The sequence below is a fragment of the Pituophis catenifer genome, unplaced genomic scaffold, assembly GCF_029215685.1.
Source record: "Pituophis catenifer annectens isolate HBS135680 unplaced genomic scaffold, rPitCat1.0.hap2 SCAF_10, whole genome shotgun sequence".
In the NCBI taxonomy this organism is placed as follows: domain Eukaryota; kingdom Metazoa; phylum Chordata; class Lepidosauria; order Squamata; family Colubridae; genus Pituophis; species Pituophis catenifer.
In genome coordinates this window covers 26,141,399-26,151,493 of record NW_027256890.1, presented here as the reverse complement: position 1 = coordinate 26,151,493, position 10,095 = coordinate 26,141,399, and the positions used below count along the sequence as shown (strand labels likewise).

General features: G+C 43.6%; 2 protein-coding genes across 2 annotated transcripts; both read left to right on the top strand.

Moving 5' to 3' along the window:
• The first annotated feature begins 506 nt into the window (after nucleotides 1–506).
• On the top strand, nucleotides 507–2,566 carry LOC139322404 (cystatin-1-like). Its single transcript, XM_070951503.1, has 3 exons — nucleotides 507–734; nucleotides 1,542–1,667; nucleotides 2,489–2,566. Exons 1-3 carry the CDS (start codon nucleotides 507–509, stop codon nucleotides 2,564–2,566), a joined length of 432 nt encoding a protein of 143 aa, XP_070807604.1.
• Nucleotides 2,567–4,597: 2,031 nt separating this feature from the next.
• On the top strand, nucleotides 4,598–8,684 carry LOC139322435 (cystatin-like). Its single transcript, XM_070951536.1, has 3 exons — nucleotides 4,598–4,747; nucleotides 6,519–6,644; nucleotides 8,580–8,684. The coding sequence occupies exons 1-3, from the start codon at nucleotides 4,598–4,600 to the stop codon at nucleotides 8,682–8,684; spliced, it is 381 nt and encodes a 126-aa protein (XP_070807637.1).
• The last annotated feature ends 1,411 nt before the right edge of the window (nucleotides 8,685–10,095 follow it).

Genomic DNA, 10,095 nt, shown 5'->3' with positions numbered 1-10,095 from the left:
CATAGATGGGGGGGAGGGATTCCTCTCTGTGGTTTGGAGAGGGTTCACATACCCGTGGCTAAAGGTAGCCTTGGCTTCTGCTTAGGAAACACACAAACGGGCTAACAGATTAACAGAGCTGGAAGGGACCTTGGAGGTCATCTAGTCCAACCCCCATCCTACACATAGCCCTTGGCTTCTGCTCAGGAAATACACAACTAGCAGGAGCAATGACCTTGTGTAGCAGACCGCGACTACTAACTCAACTGTCTCCTCTCCTTCCGACTTCAGCCTAACCTCAACTAGGGGGGAGAATTGGGCCGAAGGGGAACTTAAATCGGGCAGAGGCTGAGAGCACCTGGGCAGCGGGGATGGTCCAGCCATGGGGCGGGGCTTCTGGAGAATGGGCGTGGCCTCCACGCAGGTAAGCATCTCTGCCACCTGCGGCTCCTGCAGACCGAAGGCAAATCCGTCGAGGTCTCTCTGCTTCTCCACCTGCCAGCGACCCTCTCTCTCTCGCCAGCCCCATGGAGCGCTCCCGGCTGCCTCTCCCGTCCCTCCTCTGCCTCTTCGGCGTCCTCCTGATGCTCTCCCCGGAGCTGCTCCTGGGGATAGCCGGGAATCTTTCCGACGTGCCTGTCACTGATCCAGGTGTGCAGGAGGCCCTCGCCTTCGCCGTGGAGCAATACAACCAGGAGAGACGTGAGTGTGTCAACTATTTCAAGCAGCTGCGTCTTCTCAAGGCGCTGTCCCAGGTTTGTGTCCGGAGGTGGGAAAGATTTTGGGTGGTGGTGGTAGGTGGGCAGCCACCTTGGATCGTTGGAATAGCCAAAGAACTCGGAATTGTTCTGGAAACCACAGCAAGCGTGGTTAGATTTATATACCGCTTCACAGTGCTTTCCAGCCCTCTGTAAGCGGTTGACAGAGTCAGCATATTTTCCCCCAACAATCTGGGTCCTCATTTTATCCATCTTGGAAGGATGGAAGGCTGAGTCACTCATGAGCCAGTCAGGATCGAACTGCTGGAGAGTGGGCAGAATTAGCCTGCATTCTAAGGGGAAGGAAGGAAGGAAGGAAGGAAGGAAGGAAGGAAGGAAGGAAGGAAGGACGCTTAGATTTATACACTACTTCACAGTGTTTTACAAACTTCTCTAAGTGGTTTACATAGTAAGCATATTTGCCCCTAACAATCTGGGTTCTCATTTTATCCATCTTGGAGGAGAGAAAGCTGAGTCACCGTTGAGCCAGTCAGGATCGAACTGCTGGCAGTAGGAAGAGTTAGCATGCAATGCTGCATCCTAACCACTGTGCCACCAGGGCTCTTAATTGAAGAGTTTGGGGAGGGGGGCTGGAGGGAGCTTAGTGGGGTTTTTAAGAGAAGGATTGTTGTCGTGGCCCAAAAGCCCATGACTTCTACTGTTGGTATCTGAAAGGGAAATATTTCCTCTTGAACTGATGTTCTTGCTGCTCTCAAGGCATAAAGTCCTTTCCGGGTTGCAACCGATGAAGCCGATCATGTTTTGTAACTAATTAAATGGCCATGTACTGATTTTTAAATCCAGGTGGAGACTAGGGACGAATACCATCTTAAGGTGGAGATGGTGAAAACTAGATGTGGAAAGAAGGCCTGTTGCAAACTGAGTTATAAGAGGATCCAGATGTGTGAGCTAGTTCGGGGGAATCCGGAGGTGAGATTGGATGCCAAATTCCGATTTGCTATTGGTGGTTTAATTGATCAATTATATTGCCTTGTTTGAGCTCAGCGGCCACCTCTGCAAAGGAGGTTTTCATTATTTTCATGGACGACTTCAATTCAAAACATTAGGGGTGACACCATAGCGGTGTTTGCTATTTGAGGGGCTGCCCCAAAGAAAACGGGGGTCAGCCTATTCTCCAAAGCACCTGAAGGCAGGATAAGGAGCAACGGATGGAGACACATGAAATAGTAGCTCTGCTTTATAATGCCTTGATAAGGCCACCCTTGGAAGATTGCATCCAGTTTTGGTCACCACGATATAAAACAAAAAAAAAAGAAGAATTTGAGACTCTGGAAAGAGTGCAGAGAAGAGCAGCAAAGAGGATTAGGGGGCTGGAGGCTAAAACATACGAAGAACGGTTGCAGGAACTGGGTATGTCTAGTTTAATGAAAAGAAGGACTAGGGAAAACGTGGTAGCAGTGTCCCAATACTTGAGGGGCTCCCACAAAGAGGAGGGGGGTCAACTTATTTTCCAGAGCACCAGAAGGCCAGACAAGGAACAATGGATGGAAAGTAATCAAGGAGAGAAGCAACCTGGAATGAAGGATAACTTTTCTAAGAATGAAAACAATTAACCAGTGAGATGGCTTCCCACAAGAAGTTGGAGGTGCTCCATCACTGGAGATTTTCAAAAAGAGATGGCGCAGCCATTTGTCTGGAATAGTACAGGGTCTCCTGCTTGAGCAGGGGGTTGGACTAGATGACCTCCAAGGTCCCTTCCAACTCTGTTTTTCTCTTTCATTCCCTTCCAGAAACGAAACTGCTACTTTATAGTTAGACCTCGCTCACCACCGAATGAAATGACCTTGGAAACCATCGCCTGTGTCTGATCTGGACCTCCGCAGGACCTCTTCTGCTCAGGCTAAGGATTCTGAGTGTGTCCAGCAGCCGAGCAACCTCTGGTGGGCAAGCTGGCTTCATACCAAGCTCTGCTTCTTCTGGCACCAATCAAGAAGGAGACTGTTTGCTTCAGCCCAAATTCCCATCTTCTGCGATTCTGAGATTGTTCCTTGATATCCAGGGAGGCCTTTTCTTGCACTTCTCCTCTTTTCGATAATGTTCATCTCTGAGAAGAATCAATATTTTGCTAATTCAGTTCGTTAATCTTAATAAAGCTATTGTCATGATGTTTCCAGTTTGTGTCCTTTTCTTGTCCAAATCCCGTCCAACCTTCCGGTTTTGACACCCACAGCACAAGGACACCATGGTTTGTCCAAGAAAATCCAGCTGGGGGAAATGGGGGTCTCCCTGGGCTTCTGCTTTGCCCGTCCATGACTGTCCCACCTGGGAGGAAGGGAGGCCATCAGAGACCCCTGAAGCATCCTTGGATGGAACTGCAACAGCTGCCAGATGCTGAATGGGGAAGCCAATCAGTTCTTTTCCAAACTTCTGGGAACTTTAGCTGTGGTTATTGCAGATTTGCAATATTGTTTGACAGATTTCTTTTTGGTAACTACAATCAACCATTTTTAACAGAGTGAATCCTGATTCTTGAAACCCCTCCCTCGCCTGCTTACAATGTGTCCACGGATCGTCTCCTTTTGATTTCTCACCCCTCCCTAGCTCCATATCCTCCCCACACATCTATTCCACCTGGACTACTGTAATGCTCTCTACATGGGGCTCCCCCTTGAGGAGCACCCAGAGGCTCCAGCTGGTCAAGAATGCGGCCGCGCGGGTGGTTATGGGAGCAACATGGCGCTCCCATGTAACACCCCTCCTGCGCGAGCTGCACTGGCTCCCGGTGTGTTTCTGGGTGCGCTTCAAAGTATTGGTTACCACCTTTAGAGCGCTCCATGGCTCAGGACCTGGTTATTTACGAGACCGCCTTCTGCCACCGGTAGCCTCTCACCGGCCAGTACGCTCCCACAGAGAGGGGCTCCTCAGGGTGCCGTCAGCCAAACAGTGTCAACTGGCGGCCCCCAGGGGGAGAGCTGTCTCTGTGGGGGCACCTGCCATCTGGAATGAGCTCCCCCCAGAGATATGGAGGATCCCAGATTTACGCACTTCCCGCCGTGCCCTCAAGACCTTTTTATTCCAGCAAGCGGGGCTGGCCTAACCCTTTTTAATTCTTTAATTTTATTTTGAATCTGTTCTTAAAAATAGGGGTGTTTTAATTAGCGGGCCAAATCTATTTAATATGTTTTTTAACTGTTTTTAAATTTTATATTATATTTGTTTTATTTATGGCTGTTCACTGCCCTGAGTCCTTCGGGACTAGGGCGGCATATAAATCTAAAAAAAGATAAAGATAAAGATATTCAGAAAGATGCCAAGATACCCCTTGGCTATAAACTCTCCATGGGATGGAGGGGACTGGGTCTCCAAAGCTTTGAGGCCGACAGTCCTAGGGGTCCCTAACTCATTATCCCCGTCTCAACCTAACCTTGGCTTATGCTTGGGAAACACACAACCAAGCTAACAGATTAACAGAGCTGGATGGGACCCTGTAGGTCATCTAGTCCAACCCTCACCTCACCCACCGTCCTTGGCTTTTACTCGGTGAATATACAAGTAGCAGACCGTGACTAGTAACTCAACTGTGTCCCACCCTCCCTGACTTCAGCCAAACCTTCACTAGGGGGGAGAATTGGGCCCAGGTGGTGAGCACCTGGGCAGCGAAGACGGTCCAGCCACGGGGGGCAGGGCTTCTGGAGAATGGGCGTGGCCTCTGCGCAGGTGAGCGTCTCTACACCTGCTGCTCCTGGCACATATAAGGCAAATCCGTTGAGGTCCCTCTGCTGCTTCCCCGCCTGCCAGCAACCCTCTCTCTCGCCAGCCCCATGAAGCGCTCCCGGCTGCCTCTCCGGTCCCTCCTTGGCCTCTTCGGTGCCCTCCTGATGCTCTCCCCAGAGCTGGTAATGGGGATAACCGGGAGGCTTTCCGACGTGCCTATCTTTGATTCAGGAGTCCGGGAAGCCCTCGCCTTCACCATGCAGCAATACAATCAGCGCAGACGTCAGAGCTCCAACGTTTTCAAGGTGCTGAATGTCCTGAAGGTGCAGTCACAGGTGTGTGTCTGGAGGTGGGGCGGTTTTTTGGGGGAGGCGTGCAGCCTCATTGAATCCTTGGAGTAGCCAAAGGACTCGGAATTGTTCTGGATACAATAGCAAGAGCGGTTAGATGTATATTTATCTATCTATCTATCTATCTATCTATCTATCTATCTATCTATCTATCTAAATAAATAAATAAATAAATAAATAAATAAATAAATAAATAATTTAATCTAAATAATTAAATAATGGTATTTGCAGGACCATCTTTTGCCTTCCTCCCACCGTCCCATGTGCTCCCACAGAGCAGGCCTCCTCAGGGTGCCGTCGGCCAAACAATGTCGACTGGCGGCCCCCAGGGGGAGAGCATTCTCTGTCGGAGCGCCGATCCTCTGGAACGGTTTGCCCACCGAGCTCAGGATTCTCCCGGACCTCCTCTCCTTTCGCCGCGAACTGAAGACGTGGCTCTTCCGTCAAATAACTTGATCTGCTAGGGGTTGCACAAACTGTACTAATTTTAAAGATGGTTTTTAAGGGGTTTTAACTTATTTTGTTGCTTTGTGATTTGTATTATTGATTGTTGTTGTAAGCCGCCCTGAGTCCTTCGGGAGAATGGCGGCATATAAATCGCAAAAATAAATAAATAAATAAATAAATAAATAAATAAATAAATAAATAAATAAATAAATAAATTTTATTAAACTTGTATGCCGCCCTCTCTTCCAAAGGACTCAGGGCGGCTCACAACGATAAAAACACATAAAATTCAATATACACCTATATATATATAGGTGTATATATACAAATATATGTATACATATATATATATATGTATAAATATATATATATATATTTATATATATATAAAGAGCCTTGATAGTACAGGGGTTTAGTGCACCCTGTTATTAACACAGCTGCCTGCAATTTCTGCTGGTTCGAATCTCTCCAAGGCTCAAGGTTGACTCAGCCTTCCATCCTTTCTAAGGTAGGTGAAATGAGGACCCAGTTTGTGGGGGCAATAAGATGACTTTGTATAAAATATACAAAAGAATGAAGGCTATTGCTTAACGCATTGTAAGCCGCCCTGAGTCTCCGGAGAAGGGCGGCATATAAATCAAATAAAATAAATAAATAAATAAATAAATAAACAAATAAATAAATAAATAAATAAATAAATAAATAAATAAAACCAATAAAATCCCTTTAAAAAACCCCTTCAGTCCAATCCAGCCAGGACAAATAGCCATGTTTTGAGGTCACGGCGGAAAGAGCGAAGGTCATGGGACATCCGGAGCTCCAGGGGGAGCTGATTCCACAGAGTAAGCGCGCCCACAGAGAAGGCTCACACCCTGGGAGTCGCCAATGCTTTACAGCCCTCTCTAAGCTGTTTACAGAGTCAGCCTCTTACCCCCACAACGATCTGGGTCCTCATTTTATCCATCTTGGAAGGATGGAAGGCTGTTGAGCCAGTCGGTCAGGATTGAACTGCTAACAACGGGCAGAATTAGCCTGCAATGCTGCATTCTAACCACTGCACCTTCAAGGCTCTTAATAGAAGGATTTGGGGGGGCTGGAGGGAGTTTAGGGGGGTTTCTAAGGGAAGGACTGTTATCGTGGCCCAAAAGCCCATGACTTCTGCTGTTTGTATCTGAAAGGGAAATCTTTCCTCTTGAACTGATGTTCTTGCTGCTCTCAAGGCATAAAGTGCTTTCCGGGTTGCAACCGATGAAGCCGATCATGATTTGTAACTAATTAAAAGGCCGTGTACTTATTTTTTTTAATCCAGTTGGAGACTAGGGACGAATATGATTTTATGGTGCAGGTGGTGGAAACAGAATGTCAAAAGTGGGCCGTTCGGGGAATGGATTTTGAGACGATCCAGAGGTGTGAGCAACTTCCAGGAAATCAGAAGGTGAGATTGGATGCCCCAATTCCGATAATCTATTTGCGGTTTAATTGATCAAACCTGCCCTGTTTGAGCTCAGCAGCCACCTCTGCAAAGGAGATTTTCATTATTCTCATGGACGATTTCTTTTCTTTTCTTTTTGTAAATGTTTGTTTTTATTTTTTACACAAACAAACAATGCATTTTTTTCTGAACAGAGTAAAATTTAAGTCCTGTAATAGAAGATTTTTTTAAAAAATTGAATTTGGAATTCAGGATTCCAAAGGATTTGGAGCCAAAATTGGATTAGGATTTGGATCCTAAATTGACTCGGAGAAATAGAAAATTAAGAAGAAAAATATGATAAAAATTGGTAAAGATTGGTAAGGTGGATTTTAAACAAAATGGATCTTTTCTTAGGCTGTTGATTGGAATTGTGGATTGGAAAAAGGAACATTACAACATTAAACTTTTATTTTGGGGGAAAAAAAACCTTTTAAAAGTGATAAGAGCAGTGGGAACTTTTAAGGAGAATTTGTCTGCAAACTGTTTGACCTTGGCAATTAAAGAAGGTGGATTATAACAAAACTTAAAATTGGAATAAAAACAACCCAGAAATAATAAAATGGCTCAGGAACTAATTGAAATGATTATAGAGAAAAAAGGGAATAGAAAAAATATAAAAAACTTAAATAATTACACTGGGTTTAACAGTGGGAAAATAAGAAAGAGGAAAAGGGCATGGAGAGTAATTGGAAATACAGGGCAAAATAGAAGAGTTCAAGATTTTAAAATGAAGGGAAAAAAGGGGGGACAGAATAATTTTTTAAAAAAATGGAAGAAAGGGAGAAAGAAGTAATTGATGGAAAGGGAAAAGAGAAACATGTTGTATACATTTAGAATTAAAAATGGATTGAAGTAAGACTTATAGATATAAATGAATTTTAGAAAACTCAATAGTTGAGATTGTAATACATGGAATGTCTTTAATTGTAATGATGAAACTAACTAAAACATTTGAAATTAAGCTGAAAACTAATTCGGTCCATGGAATATCTTTAATTCTAACTATGGAATTTAACCAAAAAATTGGAAATTATATTGTATTATGACAATTAATTAGGTTTATTGTTTAAGATATCGTTGAAGAGGTACAGAAAAATATATTTGAAAAAAACAATCAATTTGAAAAAGCAATGGAAAAGGAATGAATGATTGTAATGTTATATATTTAAGTGACTTTTAGTAAGATATTGGATTGTAATATTTGGATACGTTGACAAAGAAAAAATATTTGTGATTGGAATAAGGGAATTTAGGGAAATACTGAAAATTATATTGCGTTGCGAAAAGGATTTCAAATTTAAGAGTTTTAACTTGGAGAAGGTAAGGGAAAAAATTAAATTTGATTAAGATTAGAGATTAGGGCGAATGGTAATATTGGTTATTAGAAGAAATAAGGAAAAGAAAAATTAGAGAGAAAGATTATTATGGCAAAAAGTGAAATATATAAATTGTGTTGGAGACAGCGAAAAATTGTATACATTTGTGACTCAGCCAATACTCTGTTCAGAAAAAATTATTCTCATGGACGATTTCAATTCAAAACATTCGGGGTGATACGATAGCGGTGTTTGCTATTTGAAGGGCTCCCACAAAGAGGAGGGGGGTCAACTTATTTTCCAGAGCACCAGAAGGCCAGACAAGGAACAATGGATGGAAAGTAATCAAGGAGAGAAGCAACCTGGAATGAAGGAGAACTTTTCTATGAATGAAAACAATTAACCAGTGAGATGGCTTCCCAGAAGAGGTTGGAGGTGCTCCATCACTGGAGATTTTCAAAAAGAGATGGTGCAGCCATTTGTCTGGAATAGTACAGGGTCTCCTGCTTGAGCAGGGGGTTGGACTAGATGACCTCCAAGGTCCCTTCCAACTCTGTTTTTCTCTTTCATTCCCTTCCAGATACAAACCTGCTACTTTAAAGTTATACTCCGCTCTCCGGCGAACTTAGCAGTCACTGCCTGTTCCTCATCTGGACTTCCGAAGGACCTTTTCAACTCAGGCTAAAGATTCTGAGTGTGTCCAGCAGCCGAGCAACCTCTGGTGTGCAAGCTGGATTCACACCAAGTTTGGCTTCTTCTGACACCAATCAAGAAGGAGACGGTTTGCTTCAGCCGAAATTCACATCTTCTGCGATTCTGAGATTGTTCCTTGACATCCAGGGAGGCCTTTTCTTGCACTTCGCCTCTTTTCTATCATTTTCATCTTTCAGAAGAATCAATATTTTGCTAATTCGGTGTTTCCGGCTTGTGTGCCTTTCTTGTCCAAATCTGTACCTAAGATGGCGGGGTGGGGTGGGGTGGGGAGCAGCAGCCCAACTGCAGGATCAGGTATGGGGTGGGGAGAGACTAGAATATCAGCTTAGTTTATTATTTTCTTCATCTGAAAATGGGGACTGTTTTATCCCCTCACTCTCAAAGTTCCCATTTCATCCGTATATCTTGCTATCAAGATATGCAAATTTAGCCCAAAAGCTAAATTTTTTTTCAACAGATAAAACAATGGCTAGAAGAGATATTAATGCAAAATATAGGATTAAAACCACAATTCTTTTTATTGGGCATTATAAAGAACAAATATAACAAGGGTACAACGTATCTAATCCTACATATACTAACAGCAGCAAGATTGGCCTTTGCACAAAAATGGAAAAATAAAGCGGCCCCCATAGAAGAAGAAGAAGTACTGCTGGAAGTGTAAATATAAAGATGGAACATTTTATCCCATGTGGTGGCAATGCCCCAAAGCAAAGAAATATTGAGAAGAGATAAGGAGATGGCTACCGGTTCGGTGACATCATATCGTCACTGCTACTGGCTCGGCCGAACCGGACCGAACCGGGAGGAACCCACCACTGATGCAGACAGGTTTCCTCAAGAATATGTATGCTGAAAGTGAACTTTTTGAACAAAAGACACTTTATAAATCAGTGATAGGCTCATTGTTGTATATTGCAAGCTGGACTAGGCCAGATATCAGTCTGACCGTAAACGTTTTGTCCAGACACTCTGAGAATCCCACTCAATACCACTGGAGTGGAATTAAAAGAGTTTTAAGTTATTTAAATAACACTGTTAAACATTCACTTTTATTGGAGCCAGACATATCAGATAAGCCAAGTTTCTGTTGTTACACAGATGCTGATTGGGCAGGGGACATTAAGTCCAGAAAGAGTACTTCAGGTTATGTCATATTTCTGAATGGGAGTCCCGTCCATTGGTACTCAGGTAAACAAAAGTTAATTGCAACTTTCACTGCTGAGGCAGAATATGTGTGTTTATCGAAAGCATCTAACGATCTGGTACGGTTTGATTATCTTCTAATAAACTTGTGGGAAGAACCAGTGTATCCTATTGAGATTCATGAGGATTTTATTTATTTATTTATTATTATTTATTATTTAAATTTGTATACCGCC

Coding starts and splice junctions, on each gene's coding strand:
- LOC139322435 (XM_070951536.1), top strand. CDS start 4,598: ATGGGGATAACCGGGAGGCTTTCCGACGTGCCTATCTTTGATTCAGGA. Junction 4,748..6,518: donor TCCTGAAGGTGCAGTCACAG/GTGTGTGTCTGG, acceptor TTTTTAATCCAG/TTGGAGACTAGGGACGAATA. Junction 6,645..8,579: donor AACTTCCAGGAAATCAGAAG/GTGAGATTGGAT, acceptor ATTCCCTTCCAG/ATACAAACCTGCTACTTTAA.
- LOC139322404 (XM_070951503.1), top strand. CDS start 507: ATGGAGCGCTCCCGGCTGCCTCTCCCGTCCCTCCTCTGCCTCTTCGGC. Junction 735..1,541: donor TTCTCAAGGCGCTGTCCCAG/GTTTGTGTCCGG, acceptor TTTTAAATCCAG/GTGGAGACTAGGGACGAATA. Junction 1,668..2,488: donor TAGTTCGGGGGAATCCGGAG/GTGAGATTGGAT, acceptor ATTCCCTTCCAG/AAACGAAACTGCTACTTTAT.